The 24,468-nt window shown below is 64.3% G+C and overlaps 1 protein-coding gene across 17 annotated transcripts in view; it reads right to left on the reverse strand.

The window, feature by feature from the left end:
* BRSK2 (BR serine/threonine kinase 2) overlaps positions 1–24,468 on the reverse strand; it is a 49,962-nt gene that overhangs the window by 17,995 nt on the left and 7,499 nt on the right. For 15 of the 17 annotated variants that reach the window (XR_013961663.1, XR_013961664.1, XR_013961665.1 and 12 more), the window contains exons 2-5: positions 3,623–3,717; positions 2,772–2,857; positions 679–819; positions 257–373 (exon numbers count right to left, since the gene is read on the reverse strand). Coding sequence is in view for 13 of the 17 variants with exons in the window: in XM_080688700.1 (XP_080544826.1) it covers positions 257–373; positions 679–819; positions 2,772–2,857; positions 3,623–3,717 (439 nt within the window). In the remaining 4 variants the exon portion in view is untranslated. Of the gene's footprint in view, positions 1–256; positions 374–678; positions 820–2,767; positions 2,858–3,622; positions 3,718–16,014; positions 16,061–24,468 lie in introns of those variants that run through there. The other 2 variants (XM_080688697.1, XM_080688694.1) reach the window with 2 other exon arrangements.

The raw sequence follows: 24,468 nt of genomic DNA on the forward strand, positions 1-24,468 counted from the left end.
CCTGACGGGCCCCCTCACAGCGCCGCACATCGGAGCCACCGCCAGGAACAGAACCAGGGGTCCTGCCTGCAGCCCAGGCTATGAGGTGCTGGACGGGGACTTGGGGCTTGGGGCCTGGGCCTACCTGGCCACGGAGACCACTCACTCCGGGCCTCCATGGGACCACAGCACTGAGCCACCCGCGGGCCTTGCAGCACTGGCGGTGGCCGGGAGAGGGCGCGGGTGCAGCGGATGGCCGGCCGGGGCGCCCACTCACCCGCAGCTGGTCTCCAGTAGGCTGTCCCCCACCTGCAGGGACGCCATGCCGAAGTCCGCGATCCGGATGTTGTTCTTCTCGTCCAGCAGGAGATTTTCTGGTTTCAGATCCCTGTGGCTGGAAGGGAGGCGGCGGAGGCTGACCTGGGTCCCTCCCCCAAATCCCACCCACACGGCACCCGGCCAATGGCAGCACAGCCTGGTGATGTCACAGGCAGCCAATCGGAAGTCGCCTGCCTGGCGGTTGGTTGCCCGTCTGGGATGGAGGGACTGGGAGCTTCAGGTCACACCACGTGCTCCCACAGGCTCGTGCAGGGAGTCCCTCCCCCTCCCTGCTACCCCCACACCTGCTCTGGGGCCGACAGAGGGGCGTCAGTAGGGGCGGGACACCTGGGGTTGGGTCACGTGGGGGGCGGCTCGCACCAGATGGAGTGGCTGTGGCAGAAATCCAGCGCTGAGATGATCTGCCGGAAGAACTTGCGGGCCTCTTTGGGCGTCAACCTCCCCTTTTTGACCAGGTAGTCAAAGAGCTCCCCACCAGACACATGTTCTAGCACCAGGTATCTGCGGGGACGGGCGGGCTTCAGGTGGGTGCACACGCCTGCTGGCCCACCTCGGGGCCATCTTCGGCATGAGGCCCCCCCCCCTCCCTTCCCCACGCCTGGCAAGCCCGCCTCCAGTGCCAGGGTCTGGGAGCAGCGCCACACTTGGTCCCCCGCTGCGGGACCATTGGGCCCCAAGGTGAGTGGGCCACTGTGGCTGCTGACGACCCTCAAGGAGTTGAGGCGTGGCCCTTCCAGGCCCTGCCCAGCCCAGGTTGGGCTCCCGGAGCAGGGGACAAATCAGACACGGACCCTAAGGGAGCCCCCGCCAGCAGGTGGAAAAGGGGCTGGAGGTGCAGGGGGTGGGGGACGAGAAGGGTCAGGAGGTAGAGGGCAGAAAGACATTGGGGGATGGTGGCGGGGAGACCCCAGCCCCTCTGAAGGTGGTGAATGAGAAGCCTCTGTCCGAGCCCCTGGTGGAGCCTGTGGGGGCTGGTTTCGGGGATGTGGGTCCTGGGACTCGTGGACACTGAAGCCTGTGGGGCCTCAGAGGAGCTTGGGCCGGGGGCTGTGCAGACTCCCCTAGGACTTGCTAGTGGGCAGCCGTGGCTTGCAGGAGGGAGAGGGACCAGCGGAGAGGACAGAGCAGGGGGAGAGGCGCAGGACAGGGGCTGGTGGGAGGAGCCTGTGGGCCACGGGGACCAGCTGTCTCCAGAGCTGGTCTTGCAGGACTCAAGGGGTCAGTGGGGGGGAGGGGCACCCTCAGGGCATAAGGAGTCTGTCTGTAGAGAGGAGAGGGGGAGGGGCTGGAGACACAGGGCCGGGGGCACTGGGTGGCACCCAGGCGGGAGCGGGAAAACCAAAGCACAGCGCAGGCTGGAGGTGCCCTGACCTCAGTGACCCCGCTTGCTACTGCGCCTCCGGCTCCCTGAGCTGTCTTGGGACTTCTGACCCCCTGGGAGGGGGCCGGCCCCAGCAGGACCTGGACTGGCCACCTGTCCACCTTCATCCTAGGCTTCCTGCTCCCGTCACCAGGCCTTTGCCCGAGCTGTATCCCCTCCTCAGGCTGTCCTCCTAGACCCGTGGTCGGCAAACTGCGGCTCGCAAGCCACATGCGGCTCTTTGGCCCCTTAAGTGTGGCTCTTCCACAAAATACCACGGCCGGGGCGAGTCTATTTTGAAGAAGTGGCGTTAGAAGAAGTTTAAGTTTAAAAAATTTGGCTCTCAAAAGAAATTTCAATCGTTGTACTGTTGATATTTGGCTCTGTTGACTAATGAGTTTGCCGACCACTGCCCTAGACCCTTCACTGCTTCCTGCCCGCCCCCCCCCCCCAGGTGGCCTCCTCAGAACCAAGTGCTCTGCCCCTCGCCCTCGTGTGTCCGTCCTCAAAAGTATCTCCCCAGAAGCGAGGAGGTGACCAGTGTCCTGCATGTTGTGCATAGAGGTGGACCAGGCCTGCCCCAGCTCCTGCCTGCCCCCCAACTCATGGGACATCACCAAGATACTGCAAGACAAGCCGCCATCAAGCCAGTGGGTGTGTGTCCCGTCGGTGCCCTTGTCACGGTTCTGATGGTGGCCGAGTTCCTGCGGCTCACCAGTGCCGGGACCCCAACACCACGACCAGCCTCCCTAAGGCATGTGGGGACAGTGTCCCTGCTCCTCAAGGCCCCCCACATGGGGCAGCTCCGTCACCCATTCTGTTAAACACTGGAGCTGGGCCATTCGTGCCATGTTGGGACCCCAGATGGCCCCTGCCCCTTGACCCCCACCCCAGCCACGCCTCCAGGAAGCCCTGTCCCCCATGGTGGCTCAGGGTGGTGGCTCTGTGAGTCCCTGGTGTTTGGTCAAGGAGCAGTGATGCCACTGCCCGGGCCTGTTCCTGAGACCGTCCTGCCTGGCCCCACTGCCCGTCTCCCCCGGCCCCTCGGCCTCCACTCTGGCCACCCCAACTCTCCAGACCCAGCAATACCTACAAATATTTTTTGTTTTCATAAACGTCGTGCAGCTTGAGGACGTGGGGGTGTTCGATGAGCTTCAGGATGGCGATCTCCCGCTCCACCTGCGGAGGAGGAGTGCATCACGCGGGGGCTCCACCCCTGGAGACTCCTGCATCCATCCAACACCCAGAACGCGCCTGCCTGTGGGGCGGGACTGTGGGGGGTCAACCCCGACCTCACCCTCCCCAGGAGCCTTGGCTGCTGGAACACAGAGGGGAGGTGTGGGCCCAGCCCCTTGGGGCACTGCTGTGGGCTCTTGGGTGCAGCTGGGGCTTTGGGGCAGGGCCAGTCTAGCCCCAGGGTCTCCCCGCTGTGGGATGGCCCGGCCTACACGGCATCACACAGCCCCACGGGTGTCAGGGCCACCTCCAGGCCCCTTGCCCAACTGCATGTGGTCCCTGCTGGGCCTTCAGGGGGATGGGCTCCAGTTATAGCCCCATCCCTTTCCCCCAGCTCCTATCTCTCCACTTGGACATCTCAGAGTCCCAGTCGGAGTCCAGGATCTCAGCCAAGTGCTACCCAAGGCAGGGTCAGAGTCCACCTGCCCCCCACCTGCACTGCCCCACCCCTCCAAGCAGCTGCCACCTCCCCTGAAAATCACCCACCTCGGGTCCTCAGGGTTCCCCAGGTGAACCCGCCCAAGTCCCCCTCTTCCCTCAGCAGCCAGAGGGGTCCTCACTGATGTCACTGGCCCTCACCCACCTAAGCAGAGTGCTGTCACCACCCACCTGGTCCACTTCACTGCACAGAGCCCGTGGCCTGCCTGTGGCACTGATCGCAGGGCCAGCTCCCACCCCACTTGCCCTGCCTGCCCCACTCGCGCTCACCTTCATCAATACAGACTCACTGAGCTTCTCCCGATTGACGATTTTGATGGCCACCTTCTGGCACGTGACACAGTGAATCCCCAGCTTCACAAGGCCTGTGGGGAGAGAAGCCCGTCAGACCCACCCAGGGCCTTGAGGACCCACAGCCGTGCCACACCCCAGAGTGGTCCGGGTGGGGGGCTTGACCAGGAGAGATGCCACTCACTCCCGACCACAGCCCCTCACTCCAGGTCTGGCCTCTGCCCCTTCAGTGTGCCTCGAGCTGGACTCCTGTGGCCACTGTCTGCCCTCCCACACTCCCTGGTCACAGCCCAGGACAGCTCTGCCCCAGCCCACACCCCGCTCCCATGTGGGTGACACTGAGTCCCTCCCCCAGGCCTTCAGCTGCCCAGATGCCCCCAGCAGGGGAGCTTGGGTACCCTCAGGCCCAGGAGGCCCCACCCCCCCCAGGCTCTGCCACCTCTCAGCCTGGAGAGAGGCACCCAAGGCAGTAGGCCAGGCCCACAGTCATCCAGGGCAGCACACCTCAGTCTGCCTTGCACTGTCTGCCCCAGAGCCCCCACTGGGGGGAACCCGATAACTGCTCTCCTGGCCATACTTCAAGGACCCTGGCCATGGCCCCCTTGTCATGTGGGCAGAGCTGGGTGCCTGCCTCTCCTCCTGCCCCCTCCATGCTGGGACCTGCCACCACCAGCCTCTCCCAGCAGCGCACAGCCCCCTGCCAGCTGCCCCCTGCTGGACTGCTCTGTGGCCTCAGGCCCCAGACACCCTGCACTCCCCTTCCTGATTTGGGGGCCTGTTAGCCACAGCACCACAGCCTGACTGTGACTTAGGCTGTTTTAAGGGATGCAGACCACGTCAGGACTCCCCGCTGTGAATGCTGAGGGACACCACGCTGTCATTTCCAACTTCAGAAGGTGGCCCCACAGGCCCCTCCTCGTCATCGTCACCTAGACACCTCAGGTCCCAAATGCTTGGGTTTGTCTCCGCCCCTTTTTACACGGGGGGGCGGGGGCGGGGGGAAGTTGTTACCAATTCAAGAGCCCTTTGTGGTATGTCTTGCACCTATGCCTCCTTCCCAGCCTCCTGCAGGGAGGCCTCCTCCAGCTGCCACAGCCTCTGCCTTGTGGCCAAGAGATGAGGCTGTGCCCCCCAGAGGCACAGCACCAGGCTCGGAGGGTGGGGGGCCCTGAAGCTCCGATACCCGCAGGGTCTGCTCGCTGAGCCAGGCCCCTGCCGGGAAGGGCAGCAGGCTACTGGGCCTCTCCCTGGCAGCCTCTGATCTGCTCAGTGGCCCTGTGGTTCCAGGTTGGGCGGGAGAAAGCAGCACCCCCATCCGTCCATCAGAGTCAGTGGCCTGGGGACTCCACTGCCTCCAAGAGCAACAGGGCTGGTACCGACTCCTCCGGTCCTTGGCCCAGACAGGAGGGAGCAAGACAGCGTTAGAGGGAGAACTGTCTGGCAAGTCCCCAGAACAGGCTGACAGGCTGAGAGGAACCAGGGAAGAGCGGTGACAGGAAGCAAAGGCCACTAACTACTCGGAGAGAGCCAAGCTCCTCCAAGTCCTGAGCGCCCAGGGCGGGTGCCAGGTGAGGTGGGTTCCTGAGAGACCCCTCAGGGCAGAGGCAGGGCGTGAGGCAGGCGGCATGGCCCTAGGCCAGCTCTGCGGGGCTGTTCATGAAGCAGAACATGAAGAACAATGTCATGCCCCAAACAGTGCATGAGTAGTTACGGCTGGTCAGCAGCTACTGGACAGATGTGGAAATTGTGACACCACCAAAACGGACAGAGCAGGACCGGAGGACGCTGGTTAGCGCCCAGCCTGCGCAGGAAGGCACATGCACACCAACGCACTCACACACGCCCCACGTGGGTCCCTAGAAGGCAGACGTCACAGACGTGTGGGGAATTTCCTGCTTCCCGAAGAGGAAGCGCGGGGCCTCAAATTGACAGGGAGACAGAGCAGTGCCAGGGACCCTCCGGAAGCAGGAAGCTAGACGATGCAGCCGCCGAAGACAACAGCTGTCTGCCGAGCGGAACGCACCCCGGCACCCATTTCACAGACAAGGAAATGCGGTGGCTGTGTCACCAGCTGGTGTCCAGAAAGGTGGGGAGGACAAAGGGCACAGAGAGTGAGGTGCCCTGGATGAGCCCCACGCTGTGGGCACCCTCAGAGCTGCTCGAGGGCAGGGGCACAGGCGGCCAGGACACATGGCTGGGGTGTGTCCTGGAACTCTGGTGGCTTCCTCCTGATTTCATTTTCATCCACCTGCTGCCTCCCTGCCCTGCAGACTCCTATACATCCCTCCAAGTCCAGCCTAGAGGGGCCCCTCCTTGGTGAAGCTTCCCTGCCCATCTGGGCAGTAGATCAGCCTTGGATGTCCTGGTGCCCCACAGCTGGGGTCTCGGGTGGGACGGGTGGGTTCCAGGCAGCCCTGCCAGTCCCCGGGGACAGGCAGTGGGGAGTCCTCCGCAGGGGCCTCCGAGTCGCTGCGGCCTCAGGCGGGCAGAGGCAGCTCCCGCTGGGGAAGCCCACAGCCGCCCTAATCACCCAGCCCTCCAAGTGCTCAGGCTCATTATCCAATTGGTGTTTTATCTCTAATTATTGCCTTTATAGCAAACACAGGCTCACACGGAGAGAGGAAAGTACGCCGTGTCACACGGTGGGAGGCGCCGCGGCAGTCTGCGCCGGCTGTGTGCTGGGAAGGGGTTTTCCGAGTGCTGGCCGCTTCCCTGGGTGAGGAAGACTGAGGTGCGGTTCCTACAGTTACTGCCCCCAAAAGACACTCGCAGTAGCTCCCAGCCCACCGCCTGGGCCAGGCCCTCATAGATGGCCCTGTCCCCGGGCCCCCTGGACCCTCCCAGCTGCCCCTTAACAGGTGCGGGAGGAGGTTCTATGGCCTGGAGGTTAGTCTGTCCAGCGAGGGCTTCGCATCCCCAAAGGCTAATAGCCGTGTGGAGAGGGGCCTGACCCGCGCCCCCCGCCCCCCCCCTGCTCCTCTCATCAGGGCTTTCAGCCTCTGGCGCCTCCTACCTGAAGCTGACCTGTGTCCCGTCCTGCGTGACAGCCTGAAGGAACGGTGACACCACCACACGGTGACCTGACCTTCCCCTTCAGGTCTCAGGCGTGCTGCATGACGTGCTGGGTGTCTGGCTAGGCCTGGAAGGTCCTCACCAATGGAAACCCACACCCACCAGCCCTGTGACCCCAAGACACAACCCGTGGCCTCTGCCCGGCACCTGGGAACCGCCCGGCCCTGCTGGCAGAGTCCTGTGAGGGGACCACACAGGTGCCAAGGCTCCACCACAGCCGGCAGAGCCCTTTCCCATTCAGATCACCGGACTCTAGACCACGTCTCCCCGAGTGCCCGCTGTGGGGCGTGGAACCCGCTGAAGGAGAGCTGGCCCTGGAGTCTGAGGCCTCCAGGAACACAGGGCAGACCTGGGGCCGCCCTGTTTCTGACTCAAAGCTCCACAAGCCTGCCTCTCGTCTCCCCCTTGTTTTCTCCCCCACACAGGTCCCCATGACAGCCTATAAGAGGTCCTATCACCCACTGGCTGGCCCCGCCACAGCCCTTCCCCAATCCCTCCACCTTCCCTCCCTCCCCGTCCACAGACCTGCCCCTCCCCCAGTGGGGCCTGCGCTCCAGAGCCCTGGAGTTCCTGTTCCTCAAGTCCTTCTGGCCTCCCCCGACCCCCCCCCCCCCCGTTTCCTCCTGTCACAGTCCTGCCCTCCCTTGGGCCATGCACTTCAGCACCACAGGCCACCTCGCTGTACAGTGCACTAGGCACTTCGCTGCGTGTCAGCTGGTCCTTGGGCACGGGTGACCAGAGGGCAGCACCCCAAGACTTATGGGGGACAGGATGTGCCAGAGTCCCAGCTCTGAGTCCACTGCTGAGCCAGGAGGAGGAGCAGGGTGGCCTCCCGGGTCCTGCCACTAATGCTCACAGGACCACTCCGAGCATCACTGGCTCCTGGGACAGAGACTCCCTGTCCTCCCCCACCGCTAACAGCTGTGCCTCTGGGACCACGTGGCCAGCTCCCCGGGGCCATGAGCACAGCTAACAGTGACACACTTTCCACCACCTCACAAGCCTCACCGTGGGGGTGTTGGGGGGCAGTTTCTGCAGCCAAGCGCAGCGGACACCCCTCTTGCCTGGGCTCTCCTTGGAGGGATGACCGCACTGGCTCTTGGAAAAGTGAGTCAGCAGAGTGGGCTGCCCCGAGCCAGTACGGCCTCCTCTGGCCTGGCAGCGCGTGGGCGCCGGGGAGAAGCCTCCAAGAGCAGGCAGGGGCAGCCGCAGCGCTGCTGCTGTGATGAGAGGGCCACGGGACTGTGGGGAGGACAGGGCCCAGTTCTCCACCCCCAACAGCCTCTGCTAAGCGACCTGAATTGGAGCTCACAGCCTGCGGGCTGCCCTTGACCGTGCTGGGACCTGAGTGTCCCAGGAGCTGCTGCTGAGGACACTGTCCCCACAGGGACCACAACCCCACGCCCAGGCCAGGACCCACATACCAGCCTGCTGTGCCCTCACTAAAGTGGGCCCAGCGGCCCCAGGCGGCCTCCCTGGCAGGAGTCGCAAGACCACTGCCTTTGGTCAGTCCCTACCCCCTGCCTGCTGGCCAGCCCCCCTCAGGTGAGAGAGGAGCGGGGGAGTCAGCTGCTGGAGGAAAGCAAGGGCTGCCTGGCTCCCAGGACTAGCTCCTCCTGTGCCCGGACTGGAGTGAGGAGTGGAGGGGACAGCCAGTTGCTGGAGCTCCTGCTGGTCCTGCAAGGGACCTCCAGGTGACCAAGTTCCAGATGATGGCCGAGGGCTTCTGGCAGCTAGCTGAGCCTTTCCTAAGCCCCCGGAGACACTGAGGGATCTGCCTGGGGTCCCAACCACAAATGGAGTGTGTGGCCCCAAGAAGATGTGTCCAAGTCCTAGTCCCTGGACTGCCTGAATGTGACCTTGTTTACGGAGTTGGGTTATGAGATCCGCTGCACACGGAGGCCCTAACCGCAGTGAGTTCTTCCAGGAGAAAGACAGGGAGCTGGGACATAGACAGGCGAACCCCGAGAGCTGGGCTCGGGGCCTCGACCAGCTTCTCCCTCAGAGCCTCAGGAGGAACCAGCCCGCTGACTCCAGCCTCTGGAACAGAAAGAATAAGGCTCTGTGTGTCAGCGACCAGGTATGTGGCCGTTTGTGGAGCCCAGTGTAGGCATTTTCAACTCACACGAGTATTTCCCTTGAGTTTCCTTTCGTCGGAAAACGCCCAGTACATTTTGTTCACCCCACGAGGACTTGGTCGAAGAACGTATGTTCAGGTGGCTCACTGAGATCGGAGCTGCCGCCCATGCCCCCACAGCCAGCAAAAGTGTGTCCTGGGCTCCTAACAGCAAGGGGGCTCTCCACCCAGCATCAGCCTGGAGACACTGAGGGTAGGACTTGGGGGAGGGGTGTGGGTTCGGCCACCTTTGTGGGAGCCACAGTGCAGGCCCACCTGGTTCTCACCATTGCTTGACCCCAGAAGGGGTGGCTCTGAGCCTGTGGGCTGTAGATCCCTCAGCCTGGGGCCATGGCCGACCTGGGGGCACGTGGGCTCCCGCAGTGCTCCGGCCTGGATGGGGCCACCTGACTTGAACGCTGATCCTCACAACAGCCCTGCTGTCTTTCCCAGAGAGGGAGGCAGGCGGGGCCAAGCCTTTGTGACACCCAGGCCCACTTGCCCGCCACTGCACAAGGGGTCAGGTGGAAGCCTGCACAAGCCCTGCCCTGTCGCTTCCCCAGCGGGTGCAGGCACGAACTCCACCCCTTCGCCCCCTGTGTACAGGCTTAGGGAGTTAACAGCGCTCCGGGCAAGGAAGTGGGGCGAAACCGAGAGCCCAGGGGCCGACGGTGTTCATTTCCCAGGGCCACTAAGGGCGGGGCGAGTCTGTGGGAGCCCAGGCACCCGGAGTAACTTTCAGCACCACGGACAGGGCCTCCCGGCGCCGGCGCCGGCGCGGCCCCGCCCACAGGGCGCAGGGGCAGCAGGGGACTTGCTCCAGGCCAGCAGCTTGTGGGACGCCTGAGCCTGGGTGCCTTCGGAAGACGGGGGTCAGCGTTCCTGGGGCGCCTCCTGCGGCCACACCCCAGCTCTTCCCTGGGCTTGAGGCCTAGACCCGGGCCTTTCTAGTCCTGGGGGACGTAGCAAGGCGATGGCCTGTACACCCAAGACACCCTCCCTCCGACTGGAGGCGAGCGGCCGGAAGCCTAGACCCGTGACTCGGGCGCCCAGGCGCTGGAAGGGCCGCCCTCACCCAGCCCAAGCCTCAGCTGCTACCTCCCCCCTCCTGAGCCCGGGTCCGGGCCCCACGCGCGCTCCTCCGGCTTCAAAGTCCCCTCCACGCAGGCAGAGGGCGGATCCGGCGCCGGGGAGCGAGAAAAGCAGAGCCAGCGGATTGGGTTCTGGGGCTCAGCGAGCACCCTCACCCCGGCCTCCCCGGGTCCCAGACTAGGGGGCGGCCAGGCCCAGCCGGCCCACAGCAAACACTCCGCAGCACGCGCGGCCCCGGCTTCGCAGACAAACGCGCCGCTGCGAGACCGCCCCTCCCCAACCCCGGGACGCCGCAGGGGACTCGCGACTCAGACTGCCAGCGGCGGCGGCGGCGGGGAGGGGGCTGCGCAGACATCAAAGCGCCGTTCGTTCCCCCTCATTAGCCGGTCCCGGCGGAGTTCTTCCCGCGCCCCCGCCCCGCCGAGCTCCTTTCCAGCCGCGCGCCCCCTGCCCCAGCTCTTAGTGGGCTGAGCAGGTGCCCCAGTTCTCAGCCTCCCCACCCCAAACCCCTTCTCCTCCTCCTGGGGGTTGGGGGGGTGGGGGTGGAGGGGACGCCTGGCTCCTGCGCCCTGCCCCCAGCTTTTCGCGGCATCTTTCTCCACGAATCCTCGCCAGTGCGCCCACATTTCCGCTCTCGGGGAGGCCCTGCCCACCGCAGCTGCAGTGACACTGCCCCCACCCACCCCGGCTCCTGGTTCACAGCCACGCACGCTCCTCTGGGCGTCGGGAAGGAGAGCCCCATGGAAGGGCTCGGGAGTAGGGGACAGAGAGAGAGAGAGGGAGGCTGGGCGCCCTCTCGATAGAGACTCCGCTCTTTCCTTCGCCCACCAGCGCCAGGCAGGCGGAGGGGAAGGCGGCAGTGCGTCTCCCAAGAGACGACTGTTCACGCTCCGAAAAGGAACCTCTCAAATTAAATTAATTAAGCCCTGAACTATTTCACACGCGTTACCGCCGCTGGGCTGCCTCTGCTGAGCTCCCTGCCCTCCCACCCACAGCCCCCAAACAGGACAGCAGAGACCCCTCTCCCGGACAGAATGGACCCCCCCACCCCAACACAGGCGGCCCTAGATCCAAGAGAGAAAGCGATGGGGGGGATGGGGGGGTATCCTGGCACTCCTTACATAACGCTGGGCTATTCCAGTACCCAAGGCCTTTCTCTGGTGGAGCGAGCCATCTCTGCAGCCCCAGGAGGGGGATGGGAGGGTGGCTGTGGTCAGGGCCCAGACTTTGAAGCCTGGCTCTCTGTCCCATCACGGGGTGGGGGCTCATGTGGCCCCTCCAGCCCCAGGAGTGTCCTAATGCCCGCTCCTGCCGTGGTAAAGACTGGATGAGAGCCACTACACTCACATCCGCAGTCTTATACTCTGCTCCCCACAGAGTCAGCCTGGGATTGCACCAGGAAGAGACGCAGCTGTGGGGCCCAGAGGCAGTGTTCAGGGGCTTGGAACCAGCCCCCCTGAAAGTCAGAAGACAGCACCCCTGCACCCCCCAAAGCTCCTCGGTTCTGCACCCAAGTGGAAGATGCTGAAAGGAACCACCAATCGGAGCCCCAGGGTTAAGAACTCACTTTCCAGGATCCTGTGTGTGTAGAGGGTAGGGGTGGGGGGGCTGTGACCCTCGTGGGTCACAGACTCTCCTCCTCCAGTGAGACTCAGGCCAGGCTCCCAAGGTCAAAGCTGAGAAGGGGCGAGATGCTGGGCACCAGCTGAACACCAAGGGACGCCAAGCACCCAGGTCTGCAGGCTCGGTCACAGGGGCAGACCTCCCCCCTCCCCCCAGAGGCTGGTGTGGGCTCCAACACAGGCACAGCTGGGAACGGGAGCATCCCGCCACGGGGAGGGGCAGTGCCTGGAGGTGTGTCCCTAGCAGGTTGCCATGAGGTACATGTTCAGAGAGGGAAGCTGGAGAGGACGGTCCCAGAGGACTTGCTGCCCAGGTGATGGAGGAGGCAGAGCATGGAGTTCTGGGGAGGGAGGGGCCGGGACAGGTGGTTGGGGGCCCTGGGAGGCGTCGAGCTGGGGCCAGTGCCCACCAGACAGACTCAGGTCCCTGTGCTTACCTCCCATTGAGCCCACTTAATAAGAGGGAGCCTGGAGAGGCAAGACGAGATCTCCAAACATTCTGGAAACCTCTGGAAGAAGGAAGGCAGGGGCAGGTGACGGTCTCCAGGGACCCTAAAGAGGCTGGGGTGTCAGTGTTAGGCCTGATGATGGGGCTGCAAACACAGTGGGACACTTACTGAGGGTGTGGGGGGGACAGCCTAGGGCGGCATCCCCTCTCTCCATCCCCTATCTTCACGCCAAGACCAAGAGACAAAGTCCAGCATGCCAGGGCCAGGAGACAGCCCTGAAGAAAACCTCCTGGTTCTGTTGTATGAATGGCTGTTCTCCGGAGTCCAGTATGTGAGGTGGGCCCCCAGCACCCAGGGAGGGGCCCAATTTCCAAGGGGCCCCTCCCGTATGGGTGGGGCACATGTCCCCCCAGGTTGCCAGGGCAGCCCCACTCACACCCCAGGCCCCAAAGATGAGCCTCTGGCCAACAAGGTGGCCCCAGTCCTCTGCCCTGCAACATGGGCCACTGGCTGGGTCTGCCCTTGGCCTTGGTATCCCTGGCTAAGTTCACTCCAGGTGGCCATGTCCTCTCCCTGCCTGTCGCCATGGCTGGGACCAGCAGCCAGTGTGTCCTGGGCAGGATGTCCCTGTACCTCCTCAGGAGGGTCACAGCCACTGGTGAGCTTCCCTGCCCCTCAACCACAGTGTTTCCAGAGATGGCATGAGGGGCTAGTGGAGTGAGGGTGCAGCAGGTCCCACTGACCCCGAGCTCAGGTCAGGAGCCCTCCTGGCCCCCACCAGCTCTGCCCAGAAGGGTACCGACGTGGGGACAGCAGATGGTAGGATACAAGCCCCAGGAAAGGCTGAGCCCCCGCCTACAGGCCCCGGACGCCCCCCGCCTTTCCTGGCCTAGGGGGTCTCTATCATGGAGCTGGGGGCCAGGACCCACATCTGGGTTGGGGGGGAGATGTCAGCACAGCTGGGGTGAGGGGCAGCGAGGGGAGGGGTGCAGCTGGCGGGGAGCACAGGGCCTCACCGAACCCCCGGCCTCCTGCTGCCCTGGTGCTGTAGGCCGCCCCAGGGTGGGGGTGAGGCTGCCCCACACCAGCCAGGCCCTGGATGGAGAAATCCCGTCCTGGGACAGTCACCCTGGAGGACTGCCTGCTTCCCACCCCTGCAAGGGGCTGCAGGTGAGGTAGAGGGGGTGGGGCAGAGCGGGGTCCCCTGGGCTGAGGAGAGTGGGTGGTGGGTCACAGTATATACTCGGGAAACAGGGCTGCCCTTGGGGGTCCCAAGGAAGCCTTAGGGAGACACCAGGCTGAAGGCTGCAGGGGAGAGGACATTGCCAGGGTGTCGTGATAGTCAGGGGCCCCCAGGGGCCCCACTGTGCACTGGGGCCAGCACCGTGACTCCAGGACAGGCCCTCCTGGCTCAACTGCTCCAGCTGGAGAGCTGACTATGCCTGAGCCCACATCTGGGTTGGGGGGCGGATGTCAGCACAGCTGGGGTGAGGGGCAGGGAGGGGAGAGGTGCCACAGAGAAACCAGCCACAGTGCCCCCTCCTCCCTAGTAGGCTGGGTGGCGCAGGCTCCCCTGGGCAGCGCTGCACAGGGTGCTAACATTGGCCAAGTCCAGCCAGACCAGTGGTGCCTGTGGGCCGGGGCGGGAGGAGACAGCAGCATGAAGCCTGGGCTCTGCCTTGGGCTAGGGGAGCAGCACCTATCCCTGCTCCGCCCCATCCCACTCAGGATGTCAGACTGGTGAGCCTGTCCCTGCAGTGGCCGGGCAGGTGGCCAGCAGCCTTCACACCCACGGGTGCCAGGCCCTAGGACTCAGCTCATGTGCGAGCATTCCCAGCTGGGAACCTCGCAGCTGGGCCTCACGTGGTGCAGGTGAATGTGCACAGGGCTTTTCCAATGGGAAGGAGGATGTCTCTCACACACTCACACTTGTGCACACACATGAACTCGCGCTCTTACACAGTCCTGCACACACACAGACTCACACACTGTGCACACACACACCCAGTCACACACAGACTCACACACTGTGCACACACACCCAGTCACACACGCAGACTCACACTCACACTGTGCACACACACAGACTCACACACTGTGCACACACACCCAGTCACACACGCAGACTCACACACTGTGCACACACACACCCAGTCACACACGCAGACTCACACTCACACTGTGCACACACACACCCAGTCACACGCAGACTCACACTCACACTGTGCACACACACACCCAGTCACACACAGACTCACACTCACACTGTGCACACATACCCAGTCACACACAGACTCACACTCACACTGTGCACACACACACCCAGTCACACACAGACTCACACTCACACTGTGCACACACACACCCAGTCACACACGCACTCACACTTTCACACACTCATATTCCCCACACATGCAGACTCAGTTGTGCACACTCATAAACTCACTCACACAGGTGTGCACATGCGCAAACTCACACACAGGAATAACTGGGGCAGAGTGTGGGGGGAAGCTGCCTCTGCAGGAAGAGCCAGCCTGCCCTGGAGGAGGGATGGTGCAGTGGGAGCCGGAGCTGGGGCGCAGGGGGAGGGCTCAGGCTGTGTGATCAGGTGACCATCCTGGAGAGGCTGAGCCTCACCCCTCCCACCGGCTGGGCCATGACCTTCCAGGGCAGTGCCGGTGCCAGTGGTGGGTGCCCCTGCAGTCTGGCCGCACAGGGGTGGGGCTGCTGGGCCCCAGCCATGCCTTCTCCCCAACTCCAGGGCGGGGAGGGTGGGGCAGAGCCACACCCACTGCCCAGGTGCAGCCCCCACTCTGCCCACTGACCCAGGCTCGAGGGGTGTCCAGGTGGGGGCAATGGCCTCTTTCCCAGCCTCTGGTCCAGGAGCAAGGAGGAGAGGGAGGGGTGGGCGAGAGTGGGCCAGTTGGCCATTGTGGCAGCTCAGATGGGTTTGCATCTAAAACCTGCCCTGCAGGGGAATGGGGGCTGCTCTGGGGGCCCCAAGGGAGGAGCCTTCTTAGCCTGGCGGCCAGCTGCCCCACACCCCTATCCCTGAAGGATCCCCAGCTGGTCTCTAAACCCAGAGCTGCCTCATACAAAGCCCTCCCCCTCCTCTCTCCTGCCAAACCGCCATCTGTTGCCATGGCAACAGAGCAGAAAAGGCAGGCAGCACTCAGAGCTCTCCCCACCCCCTTCTTTCCTGCTCCATCAGCTGGGCTGTGGGCTCAGAGCAGGCTGGTGCAGCCCCCACTGGCCCGGAGCCCCCTGGCCCGAGCGCAGGGCCTGGCTGCAGCCCCACCAACACCTGCGTCCTGCACAGAAGGCGAGGCAGAGCCTCCCGTGACTCCAGCCTCCAAGGCCCCTCCTCCCCCGGCGTCAGCGCCAGCAATGCCCCGCCAGGACCTGTCTCGCCCTGGGGAATGGCGGAGGGCCTATCTGGTCCCTCCTCCTCTGCTATGCACCCACCATGGAGCAGCCCCGGGGCCAGCCAACCACCCTACCACCCTGAGGCCAGATCCAGGGGAAGGGTCCCGTCCTGGCTACTGACGGAGTAGTGCCCAGCTGGTGGCCTTGCCCACACCTGCTGCCCCAGATGAACTCCCGAAGGGCGGACAGCGGACAGCGGACGGCGGAGGCTGGGAGAGTAGGAGCCACCACACACTATGCATTCGGGGGCGGCTACTGCCCCGAGGTCCCAAGCGACCAAAATGCACAGCATCCGCCGCGTCAGCAGCTGAGCACATTTCGTCACAGTGCCTCTCACACCTCCGTGAGGCTGACACACAGGCGCCCCTTTGGCTGTGAGGCCCCAGGCCAGGGAGGTACAGCCACTGGCCTGGAGGTGACCGTACAGCCGGCAGCAGGCCTGAACTTGTGGTTTCTCTTTCTCCTTTTGTGTTTTAGCCCCGGTTTGCTCCCTGAAACCTGCTTCTCCAGCAGCCCCCCGCCCCCAGCTGCTTTCCCACACTCAGGGAGGCGTACCTGACACGCAGGTTCCACGGAGTGGCTACTGGTTCCTACCTGGGCGCACACCCTGAAACCGGCAGGGCATCAGGACAGCGGTCTCTCCTCCAGCCCCAGGGGTGCTAGCGCCCCTTTCTCACCCCTCCACAGCCTCTGCTCACTGTCACTATCCAGTCTGCCTTCTCTGGACTGTCACACAGACACATCACCACCCAGCGCGTGGCAGCTGCCGCGGTGACTCAGTGGCCCCGAGTGACAGGCGGGTAAATGGGGCAATGGACTCTTGGTACGGAAGGAGCTCGACTTACCCACCTCGACTGTCCTCAGAGGAGCCAAGGAGGAGCCAGGCGCCTTTCTCTAAGAAACCCAGTGCCCAGCACACACCAGAATTCGGTGGCCATCCGCGCAGGGCAGGCCTCCGAGGGCCTGGCCGGCGAGGACTCACTGGCAGAGTTTAAGGATGGTCACCAGCAGGGCCGGCCCTCCAGGCTCTGGCGCAGGGCCTGGGAGTGGGAGGTAGGTGGGGCTCGAGGCAGAGATGTGGGGGCCACAGAAGCAGGAGGCGCCAGCCTGCCTCTCCTCATGCCCAGCATCCAAGGGCCACCTCCCCCGTGGATCCGGGAGACGGGGCTGGAGCCTGGGGCTGTGGCGTGAAGTCCCTGTGAGCCACGTCCAATCAGTTCCTTCCAAGGGCTGCAGTCCTGGGCCCCGCCCACAGGGATATATGGACACGGGACTGTCCCACGAGGTGGGGCTGCAGGGCTGCAGAAGGAGTAAGCTTGGGGCCTCCTCCCACGGCCACGCTGGGCTGCGTGGACAGAATGGGGGGCACGGGGGAAGGAGGCCCTGGCAAGAGGCCACGCAGATCCCCCACCCGCAGGTGTTGAGGGTGAGCACTGGTGGGAAGGGGGAGGGGGTGGGGATTCCCTCTCCTAAGCAGAGTAGGATGCCCAGCCTTAGCAGCTCCTTGGTTGCCATGGCTACCACAGAAGCAGCAGTAGACCCAGGGGGTGTATGATGCAACAGGGTACCCTTCCTCCTCCCTCACCACCCCACTTGGTTTCCTCCCAACCCAGTACCTACTCCCCCAGAACCAGGAGCCCCCAAACAGGCTCACCCACTGCACTCACTCTGTTCCCCTCTGCTGTGGTCCCCATGGTGTCCCTACCTCCAGACAGGGCCTTCCCCAGACACAGCAGGACCCACCTGCATTTCCCTCAGCCATGGGAAGCCCATCCACCCAGCTAGTGACCAGGAGGGGAAGGGTGCCTGCCTACTCTATGCTCAGCACCACATCCTAAGGGCACAAGCCCCAGATGCTGATCAGGCAACCTGAGGGCTGGGGTGGGGTGTGCTGGGGGAGAGGGAGGCAGGAGGTGGAGGCACCAGCATCAGGGCACCCCCTCCACCCAGCCAGGTCACAACCCTCTCAGCCACACTCAGGTATGGGCGGGTGCCCAAGGGGACCCAACCACCTTATCTGGGGCACAAGTGCTGTGAGCCCCCACAGTTTCAGGGGTGCACTGGGCAAAGACATGGCAAATGGCTGCCTGGCTCCTGGGTGCCCCCTCTCAGCCATCCTGCCCAGAATGTCCCTACTCCTCCCTGGAGGAGGGGCCACACCTCTCGAGTCCCTTGGGGCACATGACCACATTCGATTTGTATTAACTGGCTTTTCAATCCGATGCTGTAAAATTAGACCAATGGACTATCCTGATTGGACCCAGTAGCTGTTCAGTAATCCCATCTGGTAAATGGTGTTCTTTTTAAGCTGCTGTCCTAGTTTCAGAAGCCGCAGGTCTGGGGGTGGATGCCGGGTGGCCAGCCAACCCTGCAGGCTGGGACAGGAAGGTGGGCGGCAGGCCTGAGGGGCCAGGGAAAGGGGGGGGTCGGAAAGCTGGTGGGGAGCAGGCAGCAGAGGGCCGGCTCGGGCTGCTGTGAAGGAAAGGCGAGGTCCTGCCTCAGGGGACTCACAGCTGCGGTGTGAAGGCTGCGGTGTGACTGGGAGGCATGACTAGCGGGCGGCAGTGCCCTGGCTAGCAGCTGGCCAGCCCCCAGGGACGTGTGGGAGTGTAGGTGGGGCGAGTCGTGGAGGGACAGATCCGTGGTGGACAGCAGGAGTGACTCAGTGTCAGTGACCCAGGGCCTGGCTGGTGAGTGCAGGCAGAGGTGGGCAGCCTGTGGTCCAGGCCCAGCCTGCCCAGCAGAGCTCTGACCCCACCAGGCCCAGGGATGGTGGGATGGTGATGGGGTTGGCGCAATGATGAGGTCGGAACCTACCCTGGGAACCTATCCTGCCGACGGAGTCTCTGCCTGTCATGATACAACTGCAACCCCAACCACCTCCACACAGGCTTGCTGGACACGGGGGAACCTCAGGCACGGAGCCAGGCCAAGCCACTCCCAACCTAAGCCAGGTGTGGAGACACTTCCCAGAAGCCTCCAGGACTCACAGCAGCCTCTGCCCCATGGAGCAGGAGCTGCGGGTCACCAGACCCCAGAGGCCAGACACCCTCCCCTGCCGGCCTTAAGCTCCTACCAGCACACTGCTTGCGCCCCGCCCCAACACAGAACACAGGTCCCCTCGTCGGCCGGCCAGCTGTGGTCAAGCAGAGGAAGGCACAGCCCACCGCCGCCTCCCCTAGCAGCCTCATCCCCGGACACCTGGGAGGGCCAGCAGGGAGGCCAGGGAAGGGATGGAGGGGGGACCGGGCTGCAGAGCAGGCAGCCTTTCTGGTCTGTGCCAAGACCTCCTGTCTCCCCCTTGGGGTTTCCATGAGGATTTCACACAAAAACTGGGCATCTCTGCAGGGGCGGGGCTGAGGCCACCCTGCACTGTCCGATTTGGGTTTAGCTTAAATAAAACCCCAGTCCATATTTAATAAACTCTCTGCTAACTTGGTTTCCCCAATACTAGGATGGTCTCAGGTCCCACCTCCTGGCCCACCCCTGCGAGTCGGTGGGGGAGCTGGGGACATGAGCCACAGCCTCTCCCTAGCTCCTCCCCCAGGAGAACAGCCCTCGCGTTGCCCTGGGCAGCTCTACCCAGAGGAAGGGGTGGACCCTGGGCCTCGATTTCCTGCTCTGAGCCACGGCACAGGCATCCTGACCACAGCTTCCAGGGCTGCACGTGGGGAGCACCTGACCTGGGGAGCGGGGCTGGGGTGCGTGCGGGGCTCAGGAAACCCAGCCGGTGCTGGCGTGAGCCGGACACCAAGGCGCTGGGCTGAATGGGCAGTGTGCTGGGCACTCCCTGTCTGGCCCAGGCTGGTCCTAGAGCCCAGGACAGAGCTCGGTGGAGGCACCGAAACCTAGGACTGCTCTCTGGGGGCGAACCCGGACCCTGTTTGGGTCCCTCAGCTGGACCCAGACAGCCAGGCGGACACAGGCCTGAGTCAGGAGAGCCTGCCTTCCCCGGAAGGGCACCTGCGACGTAATCTGCAGCCCGGGGTAATAATAGAATCTGCTTAGCGGGCAGTGGGCAGCTTGCTCAAAGGACAGAGAGAGAGGAGAGAGGCACCCGCCTGCCCACACCAGTCCCCTGACTATGCCCAGGAGGCCCGCCTGCCTGGAGTTGTCCATGGCCCAGGAGCCAGGGTGGGCCTTCCGCCTCTGCCAACTCTTTCCCTCTTGGGGGTTGGCAGTCAGGGGGCAGGGAGGTGGGACCCACAGAACGAGGAGCAGCCCTTCCCCCCATATGCCAGCGACACACCAACACACAACCTCCGGCTGCGACTCCCTGCCCCAGAGGTCTCTGCTCTGTGCCCTAGGGTCTCTACCTGACCTCTTGACCTTCTGGCCCTGAACCCCGAGCCCCACATCTTCGCTGCTGGGAGACCGAGCAGCAGGCTCTCAGTACCCACATCTCTTCTCTGCCTGCAGGTCAGCCCCAGCGCTGGCCTGCCGGGCACAGGCCTGCTTTATGAAGTCCTGAGCCCAAATGCCACCGGAGGCCACTTGTCCTGAGGCCACACATGCCACCAGAGAGTCCTGCAGCACAGGGGCCCCCGCTCTGCTCTGCTCTGCTCGCCCATGACAAGGCTGGCTGCCACCTGCCGGGCTCTGAGCAGGGAGTGGAGGAGAGGCACCGGCGCCTTGCTCCCCCAGCACTCAGCCCACACCTCTCCGCGGCCCAGAGCTGGCGGCCCCACCCGTTCCTGGGGCTGCAGGCCCCTCTAGGGTAGAAGCCACGTGGCATCCAAGAGATGAGGTGCCCACGTGGGGGTAAGTACAGCCCCAGTGGTGAACCCCGAGGCCCGGCAATGAACCAGAGACCCCAAGGCGGTGCGTGGGGACATGGCTACCTACTGGACTCCTATAGCCTGCTCAAGGGCCAGTCACACAGTCGCTGAAGACAGCCCTCAGCGAAGAGACCTGCCACCCTGCAGTCCTGCCACTGGTCAGACCGGCCCCGTACCTCTCCTTCCCGAGGGGCTCCTGCAGTGGGCATGGGCAGTAGCCAGAGCCCCAGACCCGGCCTGGCCTGGCCTGGCTGCTCCTTGGTCTCTCAGTCAGGTAAGGGCTGTCCCCCACAGAACTCAGCCAGCTCCCTAGAGGTGCCCCTCCCCCCAGCACCAAGAGAGACAGGGCTGCTGACCAGGCCTGAGTCAGCACAGAACCCAGCGTGAGCCACCTGGGCCCAGCAGGCCACCTGACTTTGGTGACTCGGGACACTGTGGGCCTGGGATGGTGGGGCAGGGAGTAGGACTGTGAGGTCAGGGCCCAGGCCCCTCAGCCCCCGCCAGGCCCAGAGCATCTCTGAGGCCCACAGGACTGAGCGTCAGGCTGGGTCCCCAGGTCTTGGCTTCAGTCTGACCCCCTTGCTGGCCATCTGTCCCCCCAGCCTGGCTCCCAGTGGCGGCAGCACCAGCGTCACCCACGGTGACCCATGGACCAGGGATGGCATGGGATGAGGTGGGGACCAGCCACCTTCCTGGTCTCTGGGTGTGGGGCAACTACTACTGACTCCACGTGACCCACCTGGGCCCACGTCCCCCTCAGTCACCAGGGCAGGGGCTCCCGGAGGGGCGTGCACACTGCAGAGGGGGTGGCACAACACAGGGCCCTGAGGTCGGAGGTCCCGGGACGGGCTGACCCCAAAGGACCCCACAGGTGGAGGCATCAGGAGGGGTGGCGCAGACATGGCCTGTTCCCAAGTCTGGGGGGCATCACCTAGGGCACCCCTGCAGCCCCAGCAAGCTGAAGGCACTTATGCCCCCGGGCCCACAGCCCTGGTCCGCGTGCAGACTCCCCCCGCTGCCCCCGGCATCTGCTGGAGGTGCCCTATCTGCACCACCCTTTGGGATTTGGGGCTTCGAGTCAGCAAGCCTCCTATCCAGACGAGCCTCCGCCTCAGAGAGAGGCCAGCACCAAAACCCTCAATGGTGTCCTCACACCCTCCCCAACAGGAAACCCTCCCCCCACCCCCACGGCCTCGGGCCTTCAGTGGGAGATCCCCCCCACTTAGCCCAGCACTTAGCCCAGGATGGTGATTCGGGGTGGGAGGGGTGGGTGAGGTTGGCTCCCTGCGTCCAGTGCCCCAAAGCCTGGCCCACAGCTGGTGGTCCCTTCGGCCTCCCAAGGCCATCCAGGGACATTCCCATCTTCTGCACAAACACCTGCATTTCTTTCACTCCAGGCATCAAGATCCCGTAACAAGGGTCTCAGGAGGGAGCCAGGGGACCTGACCCCATGGTGTGCCTGCCCCTCCCCAGGGAGCCCCCGGGGTGCAGAGCACAGGCCCAGTGGTTAAGGCCTCCTGGGTTACTCTGTGGCACATGGCACCCACATCTCAGGCCCTGGCCCTCCCTTCACCCCCAGCAAGTCAGTGGCAGCCCCCGGAGAACTGGCCACCAGCTTCTCTGGTGGGGCCAGGGTCTCCCACCTCCCACCCCTCCTCAACACAGAACCAAATCCACGGCAGGAGACAGGTGCGGGGACTTGCCACAGGTCTGCCCAGCTGCTGGGAGGTCTGAGCACCACTGTTCACGCAGCCTCCCTCACGGGCGGGAGCCCCAGACTTCAGCACAGCCGTGCTGGACAGCTCCCCGCCCAAGGCCCAGGCCAGCCAGGGAGAGGTGACAGGTTTTCCCAGCCCCAAAGGCTTCCGAGAGGAGCTGCCCCAGCCTCATCCCACATGCCTCCCAGGAGGGAGAGGCCACGGTCCTTGGGCCTGCACTGCTCTCCCTGGAGACCGGGAGGGCAGGAGGCTGCAGGCTGCCAGTGCGGATCAGAGAGGGGCACTCCTGTGCAGAGAGCAGGGGTCCCAGGCTGCCTGGCGGGCCCCAGCTCCCGCTCCGGACAGCCCCCTGGGTGTAATGCTCCAGGGACACTGCTCTGGGTTGCTGGCCCCTGGCAGCCCCCACGTACATGGAGGTGGTGGGCTTGCGGGTTAGCACAGTCCTAGCCGGAGGGCTCACTGCGAATGCACACACATGGTGAGGGAGGGGGAGCATCTTCCCACCTAGCCCGAGCCCTGACCGCAGGAAAGCAGCACATGCCGGGCATGAAACCCAACAACATCAGACACCTCGGGTGGCGTGGCCCAGGGGAGAGCAGGGCCGAGACCACCCGCCTGAGCGTGACCATCTCACGCTCTGTCCCCGCCTTTCTGCAGGGCCCCAGGTGGCAGTGAGCATGTGAACTGTCACCTGGTGAAAGGGAGAGGCTGCGCGGGGAGCCGAGGACCACTGCAAAGTAAGGAAGACCAGATGTATCAAGCACCCTGGGCGTCAGGGGTCAGAGGTCAGGAGTAAGGAGTGGGACAGGTCACAGTCCTCTTCACATGGGGTCCTGCCAGCATCAGCATCCCCAGGGACACAGCAGATCCTCAGGCCCACCTGACCCGTGCCACAGACGCCCTGGTGAGGACCCAGGGCCCAGTTCTCCAGGGGCGGCAGGCCCCAAAACCGCCAGGTAGAGTGGAAACCCACCATCTGGCGGGATTTCTGCAGGTTTGGAAATTGTGTTCAAGTCTCAGGGCAACGATGATGGTGCTGTGCTTTGTAAGTTTCTCTTAGACACAGGCACCAAAATATTTAGTTAAACATGCCTGAGATTGGGGGGGGGGGGGGTGGGCGTGAAGTGGAACCGGCCACATATCCTGGGGCTGGGTGGGCACACGGGACCAGGGCCCCCCTCTCTCTGTGTCTGAAAATGCCTGCATGCAAGGACAGGAGACGCTGTGCCCAGGACAGCCTGACTGCGGCCCCAGAAACCAGAGTCCCCACCCCAGGACAAAGGAAGCTGCAGGCCAGATGCAGTGAGAGAGGTCAGCCTGGTAGGGACACGGGCAGAGCAGGGCCACGTCCCAGGGCAGTGTGGCACCCTGTGGCAAAGGAAGAGGTAGGGGAGCCCCTCACCCACCCAGCGCCTTCGGGGTGGGGCCGCCATCTGTCTGAGGCCTTGGGACTGGGCCCCATAGCAGGCACAGCTGGCCCGGCCCGGCTTTGCCACAATCCCCGCCCATCCTAGAAATGAGCTCCACGTAAATCCCACCACTGAGGGAATGAGCACACACCACGCATCTGGTTTCTTCCCGCAGCAACCCTGCCCAGGTGGGGGCCATTCCAGGCCCCGTGGCCCACCTGAGACCCGAGGGTGACACAGATCCCCGGCTCAGCCTCACCCACCATCATGCCTGAGCTGGATGGGGAAACGGAAGCACGGACCCACGTGACCATGGACAGTGGAGTGTGGGCTCCTCACAGAACCCCTGCCTCCGGGGCTCTGCACACAGGCCGCCCCAGGGGCCCCACAGTCACACTGCTCTGTGCCTTCGCGCTGACTCCTGGGGCGGGGGGTGGGGCGTCAGGCTGGGTCTGGGATGGGACGGCCTATCCAGCTCCTCCTGACTCCGTGGGGCTGGCCCAGGGGCTGCAGAGGAAGAGGCAGAGGAGCCCCTCACCCACCGGGACTCGGCTCCTCCCGCACCCTGAAGAGCAGAGGCCTGCCCCTCACACAGGCATCAGGCCATACTCACTCCCTGGGGCTCCCTGAACTCCCACGGGCACCCACCAAGTGCCACCCAGGCTTTTGCCAGACAAGCGGGGGTGGGGCCAGCACAGCCTGTGGCTCCCAACCCAGGAAGGGCTTCAACTGGTCCTGCCCACCTGGCACCAGCTTGGGGCAGTCACCCCCAAGGAAGCTGGACACACTTGGCCGACTGCCGATGGAGCAGACTCAGACAGAATGACCTACCCAACCCTGACCCTGCGGCCACCTCTGGCCAGTGCCTTTCCTGTCTCAGCTCGGCCCAGGAGAGAGGGCTCCTGCCCAGGGAAACAGCCAGCCAGGGCCCAGGTGGGCCTCCAACCAGGCCAGCCCAGGCAGCATCCCAGCGTCACCTCGTCTGGCCTTGTGGCCCATGCTCCAAGCTGAAGCCGGTCGGGAGGAGAGACCGTCAGGCTTCCAGACGGCCACCCCCAGCACGCAGGGACCCTCCCATCCCAGGCCTTGGCCCAAGCCAGTGGGCTGCCCAGTGGTTCTGGAGTTACCCAGGGCCATGGGCCA

The sequence above is a fragment of the Plecotus auritus genome, assembly GCF_963455305.1.
Source record: "Plecotus auritus genome assembly, chromosome: 9".
In the NCBI taxonomy this organism is placed as follows: domain Eukaryota; kingdom Metazoa; phylum Chordata; class Mammalia; order Chiroptera; family Vespertilionidae; genus Plecotus; species Plecotus auritus.